Source organism: Electrophorus electricus, chromosome 2, assembly GCF_013358815.1.
Source record: "Electrophorus electricus isolate fEleEle1 chromosome 2, fEleEle1.pri, whole genome shotgun sequence".
Classification (NCBI taxonomy): domain Eukaryota; kingdom Metazoa; phylum Chordata; class Actinopteri; order Gymnotiformes; family Gymnotidae; genus Electrophorus; species Electrophorus electricus.
In genome coordinates, this window is record NC_049536.1 from 22,755,020 (window position 1) to 22,782,174 (window position 27,155).

A 27,155-nucleotide genomic window follows, 5' to 3' on the forward strand; every position below is an offset into this window, starting at 1 on the left:
GTTTTAAGCGTCATGTAAACACACACACATTGAGCAGGTCTAAATAATATCCTAAAGGCTTAAGTGCGGTTAGCTCTGTTTACATCCAAGATCTCTATAATCAAACACCACCACTCCTCTCTCTTCCCGTTCAGTTTGAGTTTTAACGGATACACTTCAAAGAAAGAACAAACCACAACGGGGTCTTCAGTCAAGTCACTGTTCACATCCCTTTCACTCTTCGCGTAAGATGAGCCATCAGTGTAACATTTAGTGAGTGATCTACGTTTGGTGTGGATGGGGTTAGTGAAGTTTTTGCAGTAGCGCAGTCAACATTCAAACACGCAGTCAACACTGAAACACGCAACATCCGTTAGCTTGGACTCGGGTTGTCTGCTTGGTCCAACTGTCCAGGAAAGAAAAAAAAATAGCCCTATGTCCAGCATGGGTCCTTGAGTCATTTTTGTTTCCGGTTCTTCATTCTGGTATACCAGTTTTGGCCATTTGTTTGGGACTGGTATGTGTTGTAGTGATTCTCCACCTTGTTCTCCAAAAAGTAACTTTTATCTGTAAATGCACCCAAATGACAGTGTTTACAGTGATGATGACAGATTTTTACAGTGGTAAAATGCTTATTGTAGATACTGCACTCACCGAGCCATAAAGTTACCATCCTTACTCAGAGACAGAAAATGTGCTGCTTCCATGACGACCACTCCAGGGCTCACAGCAATTATTTAGAATCCGTCTATAAAAAGACACACACACAGTTTAATCTTCACAACAGGATCCTCACAAAGTGACAATTGTTGTATCGTCAATTAAGTTCACGCATTTGGCTTAAGAGGAAACAAATGAACATATCACAACATGGAAATACAGAATTACATTATGGATTCACATATTGCCATACATATGGTTTATACTTTTGTTACCAAAAAAACGCATGTCAAACTGAAACCTATTACTTAGTAAATAAAATATTAGTTGTTTATCTGACATCAAGACATACTACCCAATGTCCCCCGCAGTAGGTCTCACTCGCCCCGGTATCAGTAGCCTCATTTATTTACTGAGCTGGCTATAATTCAATGTTTAATATTACTGCACAGGTCATTTTTCATCCCTCGTTCCACCCACTGTCCCATCTGGGAGGGTTTGGAGATGATGTCCGCAGTTCATGCAGTACAAACGGGTAAGATTTTGGTAATCTGGCGAGTTGAATCCGAATTTCCCAGATGCTCGCGAAAGCGCGGTTGTGTGTTCCTCCGTCACTCCCGCGAGGCGATCCCGGACAGTGACTGTACCGCGGTGCGTTCGGTGTTAAACCCCTCTGAGACACCAGAGCTCTGTGGTGTGTGCTTGGACGCTTCAAATGATAGTTTTGAAATAAGGCACATGGCCTGATGTCTGTTCAGACTTTGATGGTGTATAATTTACGTATTTTGTTTTTAAAACGAGAGACATTTAACGTTTGTAATAGGCTAAGAGATATGCTATTGAGCCGCATGTAATTTTGAACCCAGTTTTGAATTTCATACTTCAATAATTGCGGCGGAGATGAACTGATTTAATATTTTAGCTACATTAGGTGTTATAATTTTTAAGGTTTAACGTTTTGAACCTTTCCCTCAGGAATGCTTGTTTAATGAAGCAACACAGAACAACTTCGCATGCTCACCCGTGGTTATCTAGTTGCCATAGGAACAGAGATCTACCTGCTCTGTTCTTCGGGCCTTCTCACACAACCCAGGACCCCAAAGTCTTGCCCCCATTTATTGGTTTGCTATTCCGAGTGTTTCCTTCGCCCGTCTTGTGTCTTTTGTTTGTTTTTACCTCTGCTTTGTTTCCGTACCTTTTGATCTTGGATTTATCCTGTTTCGTTTCGCCCCCTTGGATGTGTATATGGGATTTTTTGTTATTGTGCATCTCTAGTAACACTGCACTTGGTTCCTCAAACTCCAGTCCAGTCTGACGATTTTCACACAGTGCTGTCGCTCAAATAGCATCATCAAATAAGGCATTTATAGTGATAACAGTCATTATGCTCATATACAGTCAAAAGATTTTAAATGACTCACCAGGAGGCAGAGGCTGAATGGTTGTAACCTGCCGGGGGATTGCTGGCCTTCGGGAGTTGTAAAAATGCCCAACAAAACTCAGAGCTCTACCAGTGTAAAAATTACTAAATTTATATAGCTCTTACTTAAGTACTTGCTCTCTTTAGGCCTTGTATGGAACACACTGGCAAAAAGAAAGATTTTGATTTTGCAATAATTAATAAAGTTGTACTGTTATGGGAATAAATCAGCATCCCAAAACCCAATTATGATAGTTCAGGAATTTAGGCCACATTATCTGCACAAAATGTAGATGGATGCACTAAAATTAATTAATGATTTTACAAGATACACAGTACACCTACAAGTTATTGATCCATCCATCCATCTTGAAATCAGGACTAGGTCCCCCAAGTCCCAAAGAACCCATAGAATACCTGGGAACACTATGGAGTGTGGTTGTGAAAAACTGTTAAGAAAAGTACTGTTAAATCCATAAAGGATCGATAGTGTCAGGTTAGTCAACACCAAAATGAGAGGGACTAGATATAATCTGCTCTTTTTATTCATGTATTAAACATGTAATAAGCTTTTACAGTGGGAAATGAAAAATATTCCATGTCTTTTTTTCTCCATTATCTGTTCATAACTTTTGACAACCTGTTAAGACAAACACAGTTTTCAGATTCTAACAATGATTACACTTTTGGCACAGAAAGAATAGGTTACATCAAAAGAGGCTTGTAGAAATTCCCCGAGAAGTGAGTAGTGAGGCTAGCATGACGCTTTCACTGGTGCGGTTTATTTGAGAAGTGAACGGGAAGGTCGTTAGCACTTGAAAAAAACCAAAAGGGTTACACAGATTAAACAGAAGAGTATGAGCTGAAACAGACACGGAGGCATATAGTACTGCATAAGGAGCAACTGCCTTCGGCTTAAAGAGTTACCACCAATTCATCTAGGCTGTGGCCTGAGTTGTCATGGCAAAGTTTAAATAATTAATTTATTCATGTACATAGAGCTAATGTGTAGATATGATTGTACTTTATTTAATTCTTTCCAATAATAGACATTTTTTGCTTCTATGGAAACTAGGCCACTGGCATTGATACTCGAACTAGCCTGATGATAGTGGTGGAATCCGTGTCCACTTTATTTGGCTGTAATCCAGTGTTTCCCAATCTTGGCCCTCAGGTGTGTCTGTGCTGCACAGTTCAGTGTTGTCCATGCTCATTGTAAACAGCTTTAGTAACAGGTGCATTTTACCTCACAGGGAAAACACTAAAATGTGCAGTACACAGATAGTCCAGGACCAAAACTGGGGAACACTGGTACAAGGGTCAAGGTTTTTACTTCAATAAGCCAGGGTCACCAAAACGAAACACAAAAAACCCCCAAAAGACCAACCTGATCTTAGATAAGAACTATGACTCACATTGCATAATTCAGATTAACATGGTTAATCCAAACGTTAAATTTTATGTAACATTTCTTTAAAGCAATCAATAGGAGTGCAAGTACTCAAATTGCATTTTAGTCATAATCTAATACATCATTGAGTTTTGCAGATTATAAACCACACTCCTGTTTTCATTACCATGGCAATAAGGAACGCTTTAGTTCCCACAATGTCATCATGGAGCTGCCAAAAACTTAAACAGAGCCATGATAAAAAGGAAAAAAAAATGCCAGTGCAAGTGGGTATAAAAATACAATCAAATACAATATCTAACGTGATGATGCAAAACTCTCAGCACACTGTTACAGAGATCTGCTAACATGGGCCAGACTTAAAAAAGGCACAGGGTTTCCCTTTTGCTATAACTGTGCAATTCCTTTAGCAGTTAGCAAAAAATATGTGAGCTTTAAAATAGTAAGGATATGTTAAATGTGAAAGTATTCAATTTTCCAGCCAACTTCAACCAACGCTAAAGCCATTTCACTGTACATATTATTGAAACAAGATGTGCATCGGATATATCAGATGAAAAATTCTTTGTTTTTGACTGACAAAAATTAAAAGTTCAGAAAATCTAAAATGTTCTCTACATTGAGAATATTTAACAGTAAGTGCTGTGTTGCCTTTGATTAAAAAACAAAACCAAACTAAACAGATGTGTGGAAACTATACAAATGACAATCTCAGAGAAATAGCTTTATTTTTCTTCCTTACTGTAATTTTTGAGGATCAAACACCTGAGACAACATTTATAGTCTTTTTTTTGTTTGTTTTTTTTAAAACCACGATAGTATTATAGTTATATAATTACAACTGTATAGCTATTTATCCTATAACTGTATAGCTGTATATCAGGAACTCTTTTTTGCGTTCTTTTACCCGTCTAAGATCACCACTTGCCCACCATGGTTTTATACTGGGTTAGTTGCATACTCTTCCCACCCACTGCCCCTCTCCCTTCTTCTATCAATCTCTCTCCCTCTTCACTCTCTCACTGTGCTTCAAACTCTCCCTCCCTCTCTCTCTACCTCGCTCCCCCCATCCCTCCCTGTGTCTCACCGGCCCTCTGTGTGGTTGGCAAGGGATTCTGGGTGATGTAATGTTTTAAGGCATGGTGTCCTGCTGCCAGCCCGAGGGCTGTTTCTTTTTCCTTCTCTTCCTCCTCATTTCTGGTGAAAGAGCAAAGGTTTGACACTCCCGGCTTTAAATTTTGGTAATTGGTTGCTGATGATCTCAGCGAGCATCTCAGGGAACTCCACACTCAAGGACTTGTTCACGAACGTGTAGAAGCAGAAGTTCAACAGTCCTCCCACCATCTGCAGAGGAGGCGCGAGGAAGGATAAGATGTCAAAGAGATGTCGAGAGTCCCACATGTACATGCTGATGTGTGAAGCACATTTCCCCACAGAAAGGTCAGCCTTGGCAGGGCCAATGCCCTGGGGCACTAGAACCCTACAACCTAGTCTTAAGATCCCTGTACTGTATAGTTTACCACAGCTAGCTTGGATGACCAAGAGCTTGGTCACTGTAATAGTTGTGTTCAAGTTCCTGGCTTTTCCAGGAAAAGGAATGGAAAATTATAAGTGAGAACTTGGTTTTCAGGTCAATGGGATAGTAACAAACTTCTGCGCTAACAAGAGTACATGTAGCGGACACTGCTGTAAAGTGCATATTTAACAACATTTCATGAGTGATTGTTTGACACACTGAATGATCATCTAACAATGTAAGAATAACAGCATGTACTTAAAATGCTAACTTAGAAATGCAAACCAGTTTCTTTACCTTTAAAAAGCCCAATATCACATTATATTTGCCACTTGATTTATTCAATTTTCTCCAATCAAATCTTCCAATATATAACAAAATATATATTGCTGTTTTTTTTTCTGGAAGAGTATGTCACACCAAATTTTGTTGTACTCAAATGTAGTGACAATATAGTTTCTTATCTTAGCACATGCTCTGGGAAAACCAAACACTTTTTCCATCTAGGATAAAAACCTTGGAATCTTACATCATGCATGGAGTCCAGTAGCTTAGTGAGCTGGTAGAATCTTTGCCAGTTCTGGCTGGAGTTCTCCTCTCTCCGGACAATGGCTTTTCCCAGTTCTTTGATGTAGGACATCCTGATTTCATCGAACACAGCCTGGCTCTTCAGACCATCCTTTGGCACTGAGGATGAAGAACAGGGACACAAACGCACACAGTAAATTAGGGCTGCATGATATGGAAAAACAAAAAAAAACAAAACAAACAAAATTCACTGTATTGTGATATATAGCTACTGGTGGATCCTTAAAGGAACATTAGTAAAGGACAAATTGCATTATTGAGACCAAAATTATTTACATTTAATAGGTCATGTGAATGTTGTGATCCTTCAAAACACTAATAGAATACTCAAGTGGGCTTGGTCAGGATGCTCACAGCACACAACATAAAAAGTGATTATTATTGTTTTTAAAGAGGGCTCATATGCATATTACATTCTTCTGTAATATCAAAACAGCAGAGGGCAATACTGCCATAATGATTAACAAACATTATTTTTTGTATCCCTACATTCAATCCTATGCAGATATGAAAATGCTCACTAAAGCTAACCAACGCTTATGCCCGTCTGCGACCACAGCAGTGTGCATGTATTCTACGCAACAGACAGCAGGGGGCACGTGTGAGCTCTCACCTGTGCTGAGCAGCAGAAGCACCTTCATGCACAGGTACTCCTCATTGGACACCTGCAGCCTCACAAACTCGTTGGAGATCTTGAGCATCTGTGCACACTGGTCACCCATGTAGGGCAGCTTCATCCTGTCCCTACATACATGTTCAGAAGTCAGTCATCAGAGGAAGACCCACAACACACTATATACATATTATTTATGTACGTGTGTGTTAATATAAAATGACACACACCCACTCAAAAAAAAAAAATAATTAAAAAAATAATAATTATATACATACATACACACACAATAAATAAATAAATATATATATATATATATATATATATATATACATACATACATATATACGCACACACACATATATATGCACATATATACACCCACACACACCCACACACTCAATAAAAAATAAATAAATAAATTTTATATATATATATATATATATATATATATATATATATATATATATATATATATATATAAAAAATACACACACACACACACACACACACACACACACACACACACACACACACACACACACACACTACATTTCAGTCCTCTGTTGCATCTTCTATCAACAGCACAGAGCTTCACTGAGAGTGAAGGTACATACTCATTTATCACCAGGTCTGGGGCAAAACAGAGCATGTTGCCATTGCACTGCTGGTAGGACCTCCATCCCAAACTGAAAGACATCAGGAAAAGCCAGGAACACTGCAGCAAGGTCATCTGGTCATCCAGGTGAAGGTTCCGGAAACCTGCGTATAAAGTTAGTAGTAGTTTAGATGCCTCCTGGTCAATATCATGTATTAATGACCATCACTAAAGGCTACAAATGAATGTCAAACAAGAGTGAGACTAGAACTGCAACAAATGACTTCTTCAATAATCAATCAATAAATCAATCAACAAATACTTGATTAATCAGCTTGAATGTCAAGCAAAACTAGCAAGCTATTGTTTTTGAAAACGATTTTTCAATATTTATAAAATCACCCCCCAAAATCCAACACGTTCAGAGTAGGACTGGACTATATACATTTAACCTGATACTGCGCAACATATTTAACCTGAAATGAGATATTTCATACATCATGATTTGTTCTCAGAAGACCTTAAGCCTTAAGTCAGTTCAATGTCATTTTACATTATGCAAGTTTTTCATACGGAGACCAAAACCTGCTACCTTTAATCACAATATCTTAATATAGGAAGAGAGTTAAAAACCCCCCAACATTTCAAAATTGTATCTATAATTTTATGAGAAGTATCTTGAATAAACTAGTGTAAAAATCAATAAACACATTTGGTCTGTTTCTCTTATTTAGCAGGTTCTGGTGTATACATGAACATACAACACACTGTCTGCCAGCCACTCATATAAGGCAAATCTCTCCTTATATCATCAACAATACAGACAATTAAAGTGAATCATTGTTATGACACCTTATAAATAAAGAAGACAAGGGTAGAGGTGTTGTAACATAGACTGGTACTAATCACAATAACATTAAAGCTCTCTGTCAACAGTGTGCAACTCCCACCCTCTCTCTTTCTCAGCACCTCTCCTGACTTATCAGTTTGCCTCACTCACACCTTTGAAAGTTTTACATGCATATTGACTTTTCCATATTTTTTTTTCTGATGTATATTCCAGTGACTTGAGGCACATAGCGTGATTAGTAAAAGATCAAATCCAACATACTTTTGCCAACTCCTTATCTCCAGCATCTTAAAGCCTCCACTTCAGTCCTCCTCCCACCGACGCCTTTACCGGCTGCTTTTGTTAAAGGCATTAGCAATACGACTAAAGGGAAGCACTCAGGACCTGGCAAAGCTTTAGCCCACTTCACTGCCGAGACGAACTGCCGCCCACCCAGCCTGTTCAGGGTGGTCATGAGGCGAGTGGAGGTGTCGGTCAGGGTGCTGTCGTAGCCAGCGTAAATGGTCTCGGGCTCGATGGCTTTGAGAAGGGACAGCATGGTGGGCACAAGCTGGGGCATAGCCTTGGGCACCAGTGCCCGCGTTTCTGGCACGGGGGCAGGGCCCAGCTCGGCCGTGGTCGACTGCTGCACACCCTTTAAGCGGTTCAGCTTCTTGGCCTTACGTGCTGGGGCAGACAGACACATACAGAGAGGATTTGTTAAAGTCAGTAGTCATATCTTTCTGAAATAATATGGCCTGCTTTCTAAAGTTCTTACATACACTACAAGGCTCTTCGCAACGTCTTTCATTTATACCTTCCAAGTTCATGCCGGCCATGAGGCACTTGCGGAAGCGGCAAGCGGGGCAGTTCTTCCTGCGGATTTTATCGATGATGCAATCGTTCCTTCCTGCGCACAGGTAATTATGTTGCCCTGTGAGGATTCAAGGTAGAGACAACGATAGTGATGAATAAACAGACCTGGATTCTTATTCAGAAAGAACACAGCTGTACTGGATGTATAAAGACATTCCCCCCACACAAAAAGGAAACAAAGCCACAAAAAAGCATGTAGCAATAGAAGCCAAACAGAAATAAAATGGTTAATTTTTCAAAGAACAAAACTAGTATCTTCAGCCATAGCTACTGACTACTCTCGAACGATTCTCAATCCTTGTCCTGGGGGGGACCACTGACCCACCTGGCGGTGTTGTCCTTGTTCTAACACGGTTGACTAAACTCCAGTTATTTGATAATTAACTGCTGATGTTGTGATGTAAAAATGTCCCCTACTCCACCCATGTTTGGTAGGTCATGAAAGTGAAAGGTAGTGGCTGGCAGTAGTTTGGTGAACACATCTGCTCTCCTGTTTTTCACGTTAGTAATTTCCTAGTTATGAAACGTGAGATTTAAAGCTTTTTGTAAATACTTATGATTTGTGTTTACAATGATATAATAATTGTCTAGAATTCGATTGTGCTAACATTTTATTGCTATAGTAGCTAATGCTACATTTGATATTTTTGGGCCACTTTGCACAAAATGGATGCACACTTTGCACATGATGCACCAGTACAGGAAACTCACTGCTCTACAAAAAGGAATTTATACTTTACAGTTCTGCTTGTGCTAGACTGCTCCGTTGCACCATACTTGTGCACTTGTGTTTCCTAAGTGTGAGGACCTGGAGGAAGAAGGAGATCGCATCGACTGAAAAATGCGCAGTTTCTGGCTGTTCAACTAATCAGTAACTCTGAGATACCGGCAGCTCTCACTTGTCAGAAATGGAAAAGTACTGGTGGAAAGCAGAAAGGAAGGGAATGAAGACCTGGAAAGGGTTCAAGGTTTCCTTCTTAGGTCTTTTTTGCCTGACTGAAACCAAGGAAAGGCATTAATGACACTGGAGATATGTCACTGACAGAAATATCTGGGAAAATTATGTCTCAGTATCAAACCATATGTCTCAGGTCTCAGCATAACTATGCTGGAAAATGTCCTGTTTGTCGTGGTCTCCTCCTTTGGGCGTCGCAGTTCCCATGACCCTAAGCTCCATGTGGTTTTGTTTTCATTTGTGTTTCAGTTTTGTGATTTGTGTATCTCTGCCCTTCCTTGTGGTCACCTGTGTTTTGTTTTCCCCTAATCATTCGACGTATTTATACCCAGTGTCTCTCTGCTGTAGTTCATCAGTCACTGGCTGTAAATCTTCTCGTATTCCGTGACTTCTGGTTTTTTCCTCATCTTTGGTTTCACTGTGTATTCTGGTTTTGTCTCTCAATCTATTGGCATCCCAACCATGGACTGTTCTGTAGATGGTGAGTATTGAATTAACTTTGAGTTAAGTTTGCTTGCCTTAATGGAACAAATAATTGCCTCTGGGTTTAGCTCTCCTGTGGTCAGCCAGTCCTTGTCTGGCCATTTAGGGGAGACTGCATGCCTCAGGGGTTCCCAACAGTCTCTCTGCTTTGTTTCTGCCCCCAGCCTTTATGAGGGCCCAGTTGTCAAGCTTCCTGCCTCCAATGTTGAGGGCACCACCTTGCGTCCCATCTCCATCGTGGAAGGTCCTGTCCTATGACGCTGATGTGGAATCACCACTGAACCCTACTCCATAACAGGTGCCATCCCCACACCCTGCACCAAAAGAAGGCACAGCTCTGGTGTTCTGTGTGTAGTTGGTACAGGCAAACAGACCTGGAGTGAAGGTGGCTACCACAGACCACCCATTGATACGTGAGCTCCTGGACCTGCCGGATCCCTTCAAGGATGCCATAGCCCCTTTACTTGACATGCAATTTTGCAGTCTCTTGGATCTCCCTGTTGCCTATAATGGCCCTCCTCTCTGTGACCTCCTGGACACACTTGCCACCTTCACATACAGTGGTATCCTGTGAAATCCCACCATTCTGGTGTCCTGGACTTGCCTTTAGCCTTCACGGACTCTCCTATTCCTGTCCCTGTCCTGATCTCTTTCCCCAGTGGTCCCTGGTCTTTTACCTGTCCCACACCCAACACCTGTCTCATCTCTTCCTCCTATCCCATTCCCAGATCTTACTCCTGTCCCTGCCCCCATTACAGCTTCCAACCTGACTCCTGCCCTGGCTCTTGAACCGGCTCCATTTCTGGTTCCTGGCCCTGACCCTGCTCCACCTGAACCTCTGTCACCTGACACTTAGGTGAAGGTACATCGGCAAACCTGGAGTATCCAGTCCTTGAACACTGCTGTAGGTTGAGTTGGCAACAAGGATGTGGTTTTACTGTCCAGTAAAGGGAAAGGTAAATGCAATGTCATGCCTATTGAGCCCTCCCATATTGATTAAAAGCAGGCACATGATATGCTTAGCATTGCCCATGAAAAAGGGGCTGATACTTCTCAGTCAAAGAGGAAGCCAAAAGAAATCTCCCCAAAAAACCCAACCCCAAAATCAGAAGAACGTCTTATTTCTGCAGGCTTTTTAAAAAAGTGGTTTGAAATGCTTCCTCTCAGAACTACTGGCAAGTCTAAAAAGTAGTCCAAAAACCATCCATCACCAACAAACCAAACTCTCAGAACACACATCGGAGCACACACTGCAAACAGCACAGATGATTCCAGAATTTTACTTTTGCCATCTCCAAAGGGAAAGGGTTTTATATTTACATACATGTCTCTGAGAAGTAAACTTAGCGGTCTGCTGAGGAGAACTCTGAGTCAGCCCCCAAACCCAGACCCACAATTCTTACAAGACTGTTCAGAGTTAACAGGATCTATTACACGTGGTCTGTAATCCCAGGCCAAACAGGCCAAGCCTGTCTAGGTGAAGTCAGACACACTGTCTTGCTGCTGTTGGTTTTGCTACACAAATATGGAACCAAATGCATCCAAACTGGTTACAAGTGCTTTAACCTGAATAAACAAATTCATTCATTTATTTATTTGATTTCGTGGCGCAGCATTACAAACATTCCATCATTACAACATTCCATTTTAAATATATTGATGAAGTGCATTGAGAACCTGTGTTCCAAATTTGCAGTGTTGGGAAAACTGAGCTTTAATGTCCCATATAGCTGCACGTAACGTTCTGTGATGGTGCTTTGGCTTCTGTTGGTGAATTTGACTGTTTTATGTCAACAGGCTTGCCACTATTAGTACTTTTCTTTCCATGGCATGCCCCAACATGTCGGCATCCCTGTCCACACTGATCTTACATTATATTAGATTTCACGTTTGCTTGCCTGGCTTCCACACAGAGGACTATTTTGGGAATTGTTTTTATTCTTTCTTTGTATTTCTGTATTACTGTATTTTCTTTACATCATAAAAGCAGAGAATGTGTTTCCTGGTTTAGCGCTCCTGTAGAAATTGAAAGGGTTTTGCTGCAAGGTAGGCACTTACTTGATGAATTTACGAGACCAGATGTTTTGTGTGCTTCCCGAGAGAACTCCTTCTCTTATGATTCTCCTGCTCTGTGTGACTCCAAGGAAGTTTTATTTAACACCACCAGCTACTCTGTGCCTTCTCTGGGAATCTCTCTTGCCTGTATGACATTAGGGAGGGGGCACAGTTCTGGTAATCAGGAATAAAGAGCCACCCCACAGTTGCACATTAGATCTGGAACTGGAAACGACTGGGAAGCCCTAGATCTGAACCTGTGTTGAAGACAGATATCGAGCTCAATCTCCAGATTCTCCTGACTCTTTCCTCTGCATAGAAGAAAATTCAAAACAATACATACTCCCAGTCTAGGATATGCACTACCCTATAGCTGACTCAGTACTCTGCGTTACAGTTTATGCCTCAGCCATTAATAATACTGGGTACAGCTGAATTTTTCTTTTGCTTGGTCATATTTCTCGCTGCCTCCAAACTATGGTAAAACTGCACTAGCCAATATTTTTTGTGCTGGAAATGTAACACAGCTAGTGTACAACCTCACTCACTAGGGCAGGACCAGACATGTTACTGGTGTGAGCACTGTACTTGCACTCAATATGGAACCAAAGACATTTAGAATACATTTTGTTTGTATACACGCACTTGGGCAATGTTAGGTTTAAGGGCTGGTATCGATAAACCTTTGATATACAACACCTTGTTTCACCACTCACTTTCATGAATAATATCCATTTTCAGCAGGTACAGTTATCCCCCTAGTGTCCCCAGGACACAGTCTGAGAACCTCCTCCCCAGATGGCATTCCATGCACCAACTGAGGGCTTTCTATTCTACCTTATACTTGAATTCCACGTGTTGTGGGTACATTAGAGCACAGTGAAGCATTTGTCAGTCAAAGCCACACCGCTGGGCAGAAGCGGTAGCGTATTCTCTGACTGAGCACACAGCTGCACCAGGGGCTACATTCCCAAGCACAGATTTCACTGTTCAGTCAACAGTGCATCAGCTGTTTTCAGTCCATAACTAGCCCTAATCTGTGTTCGTGAACGCACCGAGGAAAACTGAATTAAATATTTCTGACCTTTTTTGGTGTTTTTCTTTCAACCACAAAGTAAGTCAATATAATTTAAATTGAATAAAGAGTTACAGACAATTTAATTTAAATGCTTCAATATTGTTTAAAAACTGTTTTCGTTTTAAAGCAGAATTAGTTATTAATTTTTATATTTTAAGACATCTAGATCAAAAACCTAAAAACAGCTCCTATCGCTGTCTGCTAGTGATGCACTGCAAAGGGGTGTTGTGTTCTGTTGTTTAATGAAAGGTTGAACCAGCCGCGACACACACATGCACTAGGCTGTCACACCATGCTCATAATCTCATCTTAACATGAGGAGGAGGAGGAGGAGAGAGGCAGGGCAGAGCGGCAGGAAGTGAGGAAAGGCAGCCTTTATGGAGTTTAGTTACCATCTGTGTTCTGTCTCGAACGCCATCCTTCATCAGTGCAAGGAAAATGAAGGGAAAGCAACAATAACAGGAAACAGGGTCTTACTGTCCTCAGACAGCACACCAAAGCAAACATACACTGATCCACATTCTTGCAAAAGTTACGATGAACATCTCAAGGGCAACTAAGGCCACAGTATCAGTATCGGGCACAAAATGGCTACTGAGCCCAAAGGTAGGAGGTGCAGGGTAGGAGAATGGTGGCATGTTGTGAGGGACGGTTGTGTTACCTTCCACCGCACGTTTGAAGAAGACCTTGCAGCTGCCACAGGTTAGCACTCCATAGTGGCAGCCAGAGGCCTCGTCTGAACACACCAGGCAGATCTTGTGTGTGCTGCCGCTGGGTTTCCCTGTGCCTGTGGACAAGGCGGCGCTGGACTCCAGCCTGCCCGTGGAGCCACACACACACACACACACACACACACACACACACACACACACACACACACACGAGAGAAGTTATCATGATGATTTATTTAAATGAATCAGTTTGTTTCTTTTTTCCCTTTGTACCATTAGAGCATTCCATTTGCGAAATAAATTATTCAGTAAGGTCTAGGAGATAAACACAGCTCTGGCAGACATCTCATTCCTTACTCTTCCATTATTTCAGCTAAGATGTATTGCACAACAAATGCTATAATACTGGACATTTTACCATTTAGATGTATGCTGGTTTTCCAACAGAGAATCTCTAGAGTTTGTCCAATCAGGGACAGACTGATGTCTATACAGGAAGGGAGCACCCAACTCTACTGAATATGACTTTACAGAAAATCAGAAATTAGTTTGGCCACCAGGGGGCATCTACCAACTGCTGCATGTGTGTTGTGCCCTGCCCCACATCCACAGTACATTTACATTTTATGGCATTTAGCTGATGCTTTTATCTAAAGTGACTTACAATTATGACTGAATACAACTTGAGTAACTGAGTGTTAATGGTCTTGTTCAGGGGCCCCCACAGTGGCAGCAGTGGGACTTGAACTAGCAACCTTCCAATTACAAGTCAAGTACCTTTAACCACTGAGCTACCACTGTCACAGTAGCAGCATTCTGACAGCATGCAGCCATATCAGCAACGCCCCCACAGACAGAGAGAAGAGACAAAGACAGAGCGAGAGCAAGTGATATAAAGAGGGCGACACGGTGAGAGTGAGATATAGAGAAGGGAGACAGACACAGCAACACAGAGGCTGCTATGTGTAAGCACACTACCAAATGGGTGGCCTATAGGCAAAACAGCCAAACAAATCAGTGAACAATTAGGAGAGAAAGGGAAAACAAACAAACAACAACCTCCTCAAAATATGCCTGAGCCATTGTCCTATGCAAAACTGCTGTCCAGCAGGAGAAGGCATGCTCCTGGGTCCTATAATCTGCTTATTTTCTCATGTCTTGTTTATGTGCAGTTACATAAGTGCAGGATGGCTTTCCTTCACCACCCCTGGGCCTGATCCAGACATCAGCCAAGCCAGCCCACTAGTTGGCACTGCTGATGGCCTTTGGAGTGCGTGCCATTACCCAACACGAGTTCAATGGGGAGACCAGCGGGACAGTGTTGGACAAGACGAAACTAAGTCCTCTGAAGTGCGATGACTGAGGAAGACTGGGACCAAGACTGGGACCAAGAGAAGTCCCTCATCAGATTGTCTTCTTACCTAAAGGTGAGAAGCATCGCCTCCTGATGTCAGACACCTGTGTTAATAACTCTGGATTAAGAAAAATGTTTGAACCACAAAAGGTCACAACGGGACATAATGTAGAGGTTCTTAGGTCCAGTCTGAACACACCTAAGCCAGGTAATACTTCCACAACAATAAAGACATTTATATACATGCAGGCAGATCAATATCACTATATGAAGTATATTCCATTACATGGTATATGTATATTTTAAGACAGGTTATAGTAGAATTTGATGGTAACCAATTACGAAATTGAGCTTGGTATTGTTGAGAACTGGTGAAACTGGTACCTTGATTTAATACCAGAGTTAAACACCACTACTCAATACCTTTTTGCATGGGAGCTCACTGTATTTTTTAATTGTCTAGTATGGAATATCATCTGCTTCTACCAGCTTACCTGTTCCTCAATTTCTCACATTTTGTTTACATTGCCTCTGGAGTTGTAGTTTGTCTTATGGCGCCAAGCCTACACATAATTCAGCAGAAAAGGATATTTAATTTCTCCAACATTTCAAAGGAGCCTGAAACATCTGACGCACGCTTTGAAGCACCAAGCACGGATGCACTTTGGCTGGCGCCAGCGACGCGGTGAGTGCTGTGCCATTGGGGGAACCGAATTTCGATGCTCAGCTTTACTAAGGACCCACTACTCAAAGTAGTCAGATGAGAGGTGTTTGGAGAGCAGAGTGATGCTTTATTCACTGACTGTCATCAGTAACAGCCATCTCTGCTGTGCCAGTGCACTGCGGCGCAGGCTATGATGGGATATTATGTTACCGAAGCCGGTGTTTATAAATAGGACTGCAACAATCATCTGAGCTGGATGTGTAATAATACTCACAAGTTATAAACACAGGGTCCAGAATTAACTTCTCGATCCATCTGACGGTGACAGCTTAACTGACAAGATTTACCAGGTAAAATATTTTACCCACCACGAAACTGCATTATGTACTGTGCCGTTAAAGGTAAACGCTTTTAAATAGTTCTACTTCCTGCTTTAGGCTTTACAATTCTATGGTCATATTATCCATCATAGATACTACGTGGGTCATATTATCCATCATAGATACTGCGAGGGTCATATTTTACTTCACAGATACCGACTTAAGTCCACCATTAGGATACATTGCGATCCCAAAAGAACAAGATTTCTGAACAGCTGAAACATCTGTTGTAAAAAGCACTTTACAAACCAGCCTACCAGACACTGACTGGCGAATCTGTGTTCATTTTCCTCCAAATAAAGTCTGTGTATTTGGTGACTGCCTACTGTTAACATTGATCCCAGCAAGGCCTGTGAATGGAACCATTTATCTAATACCAAGGCTGTAAATGCATGTCCAAATAGTACTGTTATAGTGAACAGTGCTTGTTTTTTTATGGACTGCAGCACTTTTGTGATTTTGGCCATTTTAACATATTGAATTTCTTCTGGCCCCAGCCACTCCCTTGCTGCTGGTTTGTTGCAGACCAGTGTCCTGCTGCATGAACCAACTTGCTTTGAGGTTTAGATCCCAGACAGAAGCCACGTGATTCTGCCATACAATTTCCTGATACAACCTGGGATTCTTTGGCTTGCGAGGCAGGAAAGCAGGTCCATTCCATTACCCCTCCACCACCACCACTGGAGGTCTCAGGTCTAAGCCTGGGCAGTGGTGGCTCAGTGGTTAAGGTACTTGATTAATAAGGTTCCCAGTTCAAGTCCCACCACTGCCAAGTTGCCACTGTTGGGCCCGTGATCAAAGACCTTAACCATCAATTACTCAAGTTCAGTCATAATTAAGTCACTTTGGATAAAAAAGTGTCAGCCAAATGTCATAAATGTAAAATAATTTGTATTTCATATTAAGGTTTATATTTAATTTAATTTCTTGAAGTAATTTTAGTAAGTTTTCTCTTTGGTCATCTCTGTTACTACATTGATTAAATTATTTATTTATAATGCTTAGAAAGATTTGCCATATTGTAAAGAAAATGAAATGTGCTGTTCCCAGACCTTGGCTTCTGAGAAACTCTAGTTTATGTTCAGCTTTAAGTTTTATTTGGAATGTTCACCATGAATGAAGCAGAGATGCAATTATGCAATGCACATTCACTTAATTTTGAACTCACTGGACTACCAGCGTGATTTAAAATATAGCCTAAGCTCTTCTTATAGCACCATCTGTCTGATCACATGACCCAGAAGCAGATGCTATGGTCTTAACATGTCTGTGTGCAACCAGGCACACACCATCATCAGATCTCGACCAATTACCAATTTCACAGAGGAACTGAATCATGCAAGTCCAATGGATTTGCGAGCACTGTGAACGATATAACAAGGCGTGACTCATGGCAGCGAGAACAACTCAGCTGGAACCAAACGACACTTTTCTATGCCCAAAAACGAAGGACAAACAGCATGTTGGTGGTAGAGGAGAGTGTGCAAACTTATGGATTTAGGGCCACACACACACACACACACACACACACACACACACACACACACACACACACACACACACACACACACCCTAACACCCTAACACCCTAACACCCTAACACCTGCTGCCTTGCCTTTTTTCCACACAACTGGCAAGTGTTTGATGGTTCACATCATTTGAAGGGGTCGTCCCTAAAGCATGCACAGTGAAAAATTAAGCAGCCGAGTGCCAGGTTTTCAGCAAACCGCCATGGTATGTGACACTGAAGAGAAACCGACAGGTGAAAGCGTAGGCAGGCTTACTGTTAAACGGCAGCATAGCCTAAAGCATAAGAACACGGACAGCCAACTCCGGTGAAGCAATTTCATAACACTGCTACTGGTTTGCGGTTTTATCGGACTGCATGTCTCTACATATTGTATACCTCTGCCCAGGCGCAGTAAGATCACATTAAAGACGAAGTTCACCCTTTTCACATTTGATTTCAGCTCGAATAGGGTAATGCCTGGGCACCTGAGATCATTTTAATGTTATTTTCTCAAATAAGTAAAATCACAAGTTTAAAATAAAGCCACACCTCTTCTCCCATAGGACTCAACTCAATTGCAACATCCATATTACACACATTGTACACACGCATGCCTCGGCTGATGCAGACAAAAATGTTCCTCATAACGGCTTTCTCAACATTCGTATTCGCGAGAAGGCTCTCGGGGAAGATAAAGCGTTTATTTTAGTTATTTTAACTGCCTTTGCATGCTTGAACCATACAAATGTATTCCTCTGCCAGAATGACAGCTGGAAGTACTGCAACAAGCTAAACAGAAAAAAGCCAAAGTTACCAAACAGCTTTATAACATTAGTCAAGAATTAAGCTTTGTCCAAAGACCGTAGCTGTGTTCAATGCCATGCCCCAGAGCATGGAAAAACAGCAGGTACAACTCTAGGTTCAGACGGCACCCCCCGCTGCCTCGAAGTGGTCACTGCAGACCTTCAATTATTTTTTTCTTATTAGCTTTTCTTATTAGCTCAATATGTGTAGCCTCATGTAGAAATGAACATTGATTTATACTCTCGATGCAGCCCACAACAATGGACCTCATGTTGCTATGACAGTGAGACCAAAACAAAGTTGGCTTCCAGTGTGATCCGGTGACACAAATTTGTAAAAATAAAATAAAATCAAAAACTATCCCGCCTCCTGCACCCCAAAAACTACAAAACACAGAAGATAACTGAGAAAAATCACAACAGGAATACAATGACCAATGCAAAGAAAAGTAGACCCTTGTTTTGCTTTTATTTGACAGTTTTGTCTTTAAAACTTATGTTTGAGAAAATTTATGTCGAATTAGCATACTTATAGTTGTAAATTCATCTGATTACAATTTGTGTTTGCAAAACAAGCATTAGTTGAGAAAAATACGAATCTTAAAAGTGTACCTACTGACAAAAAAACTACCCAGGGTGATTAGAAATTATTCTGTGTGTGTTTAGGCTCAAATGTGAAAAAGGTTCACTTCTCCTTTAATGCATCAGTGTCTGTCTGAACCCTGCTGCAGAAAACCCCAAACTTCCACTTTAACTTGTTTCATAACATCAATTTCAGATGCAGGATAACATGAAAGGTTAGCGACTTCGAGGACTCATCTTAACATTCAGAAGCTGAACCCCCTCCCAAAGGTGTAATATTCATAGTCAGTTTCTGCTCTAATGCATCTCAGCAAGCTCAGCACTGCAGAAAGAAGGAAATGGCTCTTCCCTGTGGTAAAAGTCTTGACAACAGACCAAGGAAACTGATCATAATGCTTTTTATTGCATTCTTTGCAAACTCCAGACAAGTCACAACAGTGGGACGTCACGATGGCGATGATAATTAGCCTGATGTCTGTGTAAAGACTTTTAAGTCACACACAGATATTTCACTGCACTGCATATCAGAAACATACTTCAAAACTTCATTGGATCTGTCATATTACTGATGTAAAAGTCCAATTCCGCTGTCCGTTTAAATTACATAGCCATTTTGTAGTCTGTATTAGCTGTACTGATATACGGTGTACACGGAGATGTGAATATTTTGTGAGAGATGAGTCATCGCTTAGGCAGAAAAGACTTAGGCAGAAATGTAGGTCACCCTTACACAGCAACCAGGTCATTCAGTCACTCCATACAGAATAAACAGTCACTCCATCCACAATAAACACTGTTCCACCAAGCTTCCTTTATGAATAGTGTTAGGCCTTGAACTGGCCAGAACGGCAGGTTCACATTCTGCCAAAAAGATGTTTTGGCCAAGCCAGTGCAGCAAGCACAAGCACACGCACACGCACAAGCACACACGCATGCACGCACGCACGCACGCACGCACGCACGCACACACCCAAGCACACACCCAAAGGGAGTGGGTGCAGTGGGAGAAGAGAAAGGGGGAGAGAGTGAGGAAAAGAGCAGAGGCGCATTCACAACGATAAGACAATTCCAAAAGGGCTGTTCTCTCACTGAGTTGGCCGCTACCGCCCAGCTGTGCAGCAGGCAGGAAAGTAGGTCAGGCCAGTGGGAGCGGGAGAACTATGGGCCTCCCACTAAAGTCCAACGCTGAGCTGATCTGCGTCTATTATCCACTTCTGCTGACGGGGAAGATTCCTACATGAGTCAACTACGACCCGGAGAAAGCGAGAGAGGGGACGAGGGAGGGAGGGAGGAAGAGCAGAGGCGAGAAGGGACAAAGGTCCCGTTAATAGCTAGGGTGGACACTGGGTCGATATCCTTGACAACCAAGGGGCAAGGTATTCCCAAAGGGAAGTACTAAAGAAAATGTAGCAAATTAATGTTGAAAGCAACTGCAAGGAAAACAAGAAGGGAAGCGCGAAGGCTGGAATCTGAGGGTGGTGACCTGTGGTTTATGTTTAGATTGTCCTGCTAAGACTGGGAGTAAGGCTCCACAAAACCTCAGAAGCCACTGACTGCTAAAAGGAAAATATACACACCCGATTCATATTTTAATCCATGTTGCAAAAACTGCAAATTAAGCATTTTTTCCCAGTCCCAGTTGAAACAGTGATTAGAAACGTAAAAAGTGAACTTCCACTCATTCCATTCTGCTATATACAATTTAAAATGAAACAGTTCAGGTTTCTGTATAGCTTATAGCTGAACAATACTATTTCATAAGATCACTTTTTTGGCAAAAGGGCATGCTATTTTGCAGTTCTTTGTTTTTTGGAATAAAACCCAGTCCATGAGTCAAATTAATCTGTGTAGTGTAGAATTAAGATAGAGCTTTGTAGTTTTAATGGGATTTTTAACATATAAAACATGAAAATCAAAACAGAGCTTGATGTCAGAATTGGAAACTGTACTGAACCTGAAGAGGTATGCACGATTATCCCTGTATTAAAGAATACTATTAATTTAGTTTTATATAAAAACCACTACTTAGCTGAAATTGTCCCAAAACAAAAACATATTCTAAGATTCTACAAGCAGGGACAAAGGCTGAAGTTATGTTTAATATTTTACTATAAAGATGTGCCTGTGTTTAACAAATCTGTAACAAATTTGTTAAGAATTAAGTCAGTCATTCTCTTGTGAACACAAAACATAGCTTGCATCAAATACAAAAAAACCAACAAAAAAAACAAACTATTAAAATGTTAAAAGTTGTCATTATAACGTATGCACAAAACATTCATGCTAATTAAAGAGAATTCGTGGCCATTTTAACTTCCTAGCACCTGAAACACAAGCTTACAGAAACATGGCTCAGTTCAACCTTGACACATTCTGCTACATGGCTTCCGTTAGACGTCAATATAGACGTACTTTTTCATTACGTCCAATCCATGACAAAGGATAAACCATTACAAATGTAATATTTTAACTATAAGCTATATAATTTACGTTATGGTTACTTTATTGACTAAGACCGAGACATCTGCAAGATATGCCAATCACTGCGATGAAAATATAGTCAGATTGCCAGATAGTGTATGTAGTAATAGCATATAGAATTTGCACAATGTACTGAGTTGTTCAATATTCCTAAACTCTACAAAATGAATGAGTGAAAGAATGAATGAATGAATGGAAAAAAACACCCTAATCATCACCCACACTTGCAGTGCGTGCCATGCATTTGTGAAACCTTTATCTAAAAAGTTCTCTTTTCTCAGACAACCTATATTTTATCTAGTCCAAAGTTCTTTAGCCAGGAACTTGTTAGACAGTGTTAAAAATACATCCGTGGGTGTGTTCTTGCCAGGGAGAAAAGCAAGATCGGGAGAGCGTGGGGGGTGGGGGGTGGGGAGAAAAAAAAACACGACAGAGATAGCAGGAAAAAGAGGAAAAAAAAAGTTAGTTATACACATCTGTGAGATGCAGTGCGGGCCGTGGCCATCTTGAGTCACACAAGTATTAGATGGAACTCGTCAGACTAGCTAAGACTAAACAAACGTTTACATGCAAAATCGGAAGCCGATGAGGGACGAGGTCCAGCCGAGAAACGGGGCCTGTGAAACCAGTCGGTCCGATTGCGAGCTGCTTTTGCGTGACAAGCCACAACCCAGCACCAACCACAACAGTTGCGTGAGCAAACAACATGCGCGCGTGAGAGACGGTACATCCTCCTAGCTACGGGCTGGTGTGCTAGTAAATGTCACACAGATGTGACATACACCAGCAGAAATAAAACCTGACTCCCACACAAAACCTACAGGCCACAAAGACCAGATAACCGAGGACACGTGAAAACGGCCAGACGAGCCCCCTCTTCTGTCTCGCCATCTGTTGTTGGTTCTGACTGTTTGCCCCTGTTCCTCCGGCCGGCTGATCTGACCATGAAATACACTTTTAAGGCAACAGTGACATAACCTGCACTAGACCTCTGACTGATGCTGCACAGTGTATTGTTAATAATTACCACAATATTACCTTCTGCAATTAATTATACCCTATGTAAACAAGCCTTCTAACAAAACACCATACTGCATGCTTGAAGAATCCTGTCCCCCACAGATGTCCCTGATGGGCAGTCTGTGGGTATACAGCAAAACTCACCAGGTCCTAGTGACACATCTCAACAAACTATTTATTTCACATTCTAACAGAACGGGCCCAGAGTTACCCACTCCAGGGGTCGTGCACCAAAGCTTTCACTACTTCGAGTGGGCGTCACACGCCCCTCAGGATGTGGGCATGGTGCACGTGCACTTCGCACGGTTGTCTGTGTCAGTGCACCACGGTGAGATTTACACACCGCATTCAGCTGGGAGGGGGGCAGCGCAGGACCTGACAATATTAACCCTTCGATAACCTGTGTGGCATTACTACCACAATGGTCCGTGATTTTTTCCTCTTCCTTTCCACAGTGGCAGAGTTACAGAAGTTCTGGTCTCCTTCCTGGTCTGTAGCCTCATAGAGTGGCTTTCATGTTTATTTTCAGCATTAGAGCCGCTTCATTACTTGGAGGGTGTGTCAGAAATGGCCTGTTCACTCACAGAAATACAAACAGTTCCTTGTTCCTCTTTCATTGTTGCAAATACTTCATCGGTATACAGGATAAACAGTGAATTTAGTGTTCCAAGCTATTTTTTATTCCTAGGAGAAGATGATAGATTTGGTTAGGAGCATAAAAATGTCGAGGTTTTGTAAAAGAATTTGAGTAACTGAGATTTTCTGAAGCTGAATCGTGCATCTGCGGAGCGGTTATATAACTCTTAATCACCCTACAAGCCACAGTTTTTTTTTGTTTTTTTTTTAAACATTCCTAAACTCTATGCCAGCAGGTTGCCACTAGAATAAACGCTACCTGCAATATTTGGAAATGTAAATGTAATATAAAAGTAATATAACCTAAAACAATATAAATAATAATATTTAAACAATACAAATTATATTTTTCAATATTATTGTTTGTGGTCAGATCACAATTACTGGCTCACACTCAAGATCCTAAAGGAAGAAAGGTGTTATAGGATATGGCTTCCTTACCTATACATTTATATTCATTACATTAATCCTATCTTAGAACCTGAGAAGTTTCATAGCATTGGCTAATATGAAGTCCTATACAAATTAGATTTAATTAGTCAGTATTTTTTTTTCTAACCACTGTCACCTACATTATGTTATGTGAATTATATTTCTTTCATAAAATATGAAAGTAATCTAAAGTTTAAAACAATGCAAAGAGGAACCTGTTTGTCTAGTAGTACCAGACATCATTGTCGTGCCTTTGCTGGGAATTTCGGGTCTGCTAATCACGTGCTTGCAGGTAACACTCTCTTACAGTACTGAGCTACGATAAGTGATGCTTCTGTAGATAAGCGACAGAGCTCAGTCGCATTGCCTGGACCAACAGCCAGGCCTGAACTACCTGGTTCTGTCCTCCTCACTGACCTCCAACAGCGGCTTGCTACAGAGCACAGCCATGCGGCAAAGAGCTCTTAGCTCAGGGAGGTGGAACGGAGTGGTGAACATGGAGCATTAAAAGGCTGACATGGGAAACATATCTGGCAGCCTTTGCATCAGGGCCTATTTCGTCTGACAGTTCATCTCTCATTTCCGGCCTGTGTGTGTGTAAAGGAAATGCATTGTTTTTTCTCCTCTCTCTCTGTCTCTCATTTACCACAGATGCCATCATGCATGACTGGTTCGGACCTGTTTCTGTCTATAGCTTGTTGAGTGGGCATGAACCAACCTTTTATACACCACTAAAATATAATTAAAAACAGCTGTCAAACACTAAGTTGATGGCATTGTTGTTCTTAAATTAAAACCTTCCTTTGTAACATCTTCTGCAATATCACCTAATTACTGAAACAGGGACAATGTCTGTGCATGTAATTTGATCCTTTTCTTACCTGCCATAGGCAGCTGTGAAGTTCTGGCTTCCACTAAAGCTGTCAGTGGCCCCTTGTTGTATCCTGGTGACGTTTCCAAATCCTCTCCCCCAGCCATCCCCCGTGACGGCCTGTGGTGTGTATACATTGAAAATTGGCTTCTGATCTTTCTGCTGACCGTTGGTGGCCGCAGTGGAGGTGGAGCCTCCAAAGTGGTAAGTCTGTCCGCTCGAGGTGCTAACGCCACAGATGGAGATGGACGCTGCACTGAGCGGGCTCGACAGCTCTGAACCAGCCATCTGACAGAAGCTCCTTCCAGTGGGGTTCTCCTGTTTGATGATCCCTGGAGTGTAGAGCTGGATCAGGGGTTCTTTCTCCAACTTGACCACAGGGGAAGGGCTGGTTGCAGTGAGGCCAGAAGGACTGGAGCTGGAGGTGCCGTTGACGCCGGTGGTGCCACTGGTGGCACTGGTGCCATTGGTGTTGCTCACGGAAACTGCTGGCTTTGTATCCCTTTCAGAAGTGATGACTCCCAGCAGGGATTCCTCAGACAAGGTGGGAAACTCGTCTCCCACGTAGAAATCGGACGGCGACGCAGCCAACTCAAACTCCTGCAGGAGGTCCATGGTGTTGTCACCAAAGAGCTTGGTGTTGCTAGCATCCACATCTTTCCCAATAGGCCCAAATGGATCCTGTTCCAGATCAATGTCCCCTTTATCCATGGGAGAGAAGTCCTCGTTTTTCAGAGGGAAAAGACTTGGATCCACCCCTCCGATAAGGGAGTCCACCGATGGGGAGGAGCTGTTGAGATCTGCAATGCTGGCCTCCAGCCGTGAGAGGCTGTCCCCAATACTGTAGAGGCCCACCACCGACTGCTGCTGGAAGGCCTGCTGAGCCCTTTGGTCCTTCCCTAACATTTTCATGTCTGGATCCTCCACATAGAGGTCCAGGGAGGTTGGTAAATTGATAGTGAGCTCCTCCGAAGAGGGTGAATTGCTGACTCCATTGGGAAGGTCTCCTGACACAGGCTGCATTAAGGGGCTGGGCGGAGGAACCAGAGAGGTTGGGGCAACGGACATGGTGCTGTGTGCGCCACTGCGGAGAACTCCCTCAACTGAGCTGTCGCCGTAGTCGAGGGGAATCAAACACTCATCTCTGTTTTTGACATTCCTCACACCTCCTTGATCCATCTCTTGAATCTGTAGTGAAAAAAAGAAAAATAAACATTCAAAAACTTTTTTAAAAATAATTAAGAAAAATATATCGAGCCATGAAACTTATGGCATTTTATGCCATGTTAATTTTTTTGACATTCAGATTTAATAAATGTGTGATTTTGCCAAACACCTATTAGTAGCTTTTGGGTCTTCACTGTCAGTTTTTTGTTTTCTTCTTTTAGATCTTAAAACAGCATGTGCATTTACTTCCACAAAAAAGTTTTTTTGTTTTTTTTTCTCACATGTAAAAATCCACAACAATCAGTATATGCAACATTCAACAACATTTTATGTTGTTTTTTTTTTTTAGATCTGGTACATATTAATGTGATGATACCAAAAGTTGGTAAAGATTATATATACACACACACACACATACATACATACACACACACACACACACACACACACACCCACACACACACACACACACACCCACACACACTACTCACTCATACTTAAGATCTTAAATGAAGAAAGGTATTATAGGATAATAATATAATATGCTCCCTATGCATGTGCACTCACGACATTTATCCTCTCTCAGAATCTCTACCAAGTTTGATATCACGCTCCACTGGCTAAAACGAACTCTACTGTTGAACTTTATTTCAGTATTTTCTTTTAAGAAATAATGAAGTAGTATGTATGCATTATAGTATAGACATTACATGTCATTAAAATAAAATAAAATACACGTTATGTTCTACTTTTGCTAAAGTAAATAATAGCAGTTGTCAATATATCCGTAATTCACGAAGTCAAAGGTGGCGTGTCAATTGGTGGTAAAATTATGTTAGTCCTGTCTAGGGTTACATTAGCTAAACTAACGTATAACGGCCTATATTTGGAGCCGTGGTTACTGCACTTGGGGACGTGTACAGACATTTAAGCAAAACGTTAACCGTGTATAAGCCATACACCGGCATAAAAACACATATTTTAAAAGTGTATGGTCGCAATAACAACACACCAATAATGTCCGTATGTCATGGCCAACGCAATGCTGGTTTGCTGTTAGCTAGCTAGCGGTTAGGCAACTAGCTCACTAGCTAACAGCCAGCAATTTAAGTCAGATGAGATTAACAACACAATGCGCTCCGTTTTTCGATGTGTAATATCATGTAAACATTAAATCAAACGTTGTAAGAGTAATACATACCCTTCAGGCCTTAAGTATCTGTTCTGATTTGATGCATCGCTTCACATTGTTTTGTTTAATGTTTCTGTTGCTAACTGTTAGCTAGCAAAACGAAACACTTCAGTGAGTGTCAAATCGAGGTCGTTTGAAGAATCTGTAAGTTGACGCCGCGCAGAAATATCGGGCTAAAATCTAAGACGATTAGTCTATTTTCGCCCAAAAACGCACAAATAAAATAACTCGATAAAACTATTCGATTCCGCCAGTTACTGCCACCACCTGCAAATAGGCGCTAACTTGGCATAAAAACATTCAAAATGGAGATTACATTGAGGTCCGTGGC

The 27,155-nt window shown here is 41.6% G+C and overlaps 2 protein-coding genes across 3 annotated transcripts; both read right to left on the bottom strand.

The window, feature by feature from the left end:
- Positions 1-207: 207 nt before the first annotated feature.
- On the bottom strand, positions 208-3,481 carry fgf1a (fibroblast growth factor 1a). The gene is given in 6 exon segments (XM_035534383.1): positions 208-445; positions 447-552; positions 627-647; positions 650-713; positions 1,096-1,280; positions 3,475-3,481. Coding segments are annotated over 6 exon segments (501 nt in total). The 3' UTR covers positions 208-327.
- On the bottom strand, positions 2,583-27,155 carry nr3c1 (nuclear receptor subfamily 3, group C, member 1 (glucocorticoid receptor)). Of its 2 annotated transcripts, XM_027007126.2 has the most exons (10): positions 26,834-27,155; positions 24,476-25,653; positions 13,723-13,877; positions 13,454-13,480; positions 8,432-8,548; positions 8,020-8,301; positions 6,805-6,949; positions 6,188-6,318; positions 5,516-5,673; positions 2,583-4,814 (listed from the first exon to the last, which is right to left on the bottom strand). In XM_027007126.2, the coding sequence occupies exons 2-10, from the start codon at positions 25,642-25,644 to the stop codon at positions 4,662-4,664; spliced, it is 2,337 nt and encodes a 778-aa protein (XP_026862927.2). In that variant the 5' UTR covers positions 25,645-25,653; positions 26,834-27,155; the 3' UTR covers positions 2,583-4,661. The 2 variants fall into 2 exon arrangements, with proteins under 2 accessions (XP_026862927.2, XP_026862928.2); XM_027007127.2 differs by lacking the exon at positions 13,454-13,480.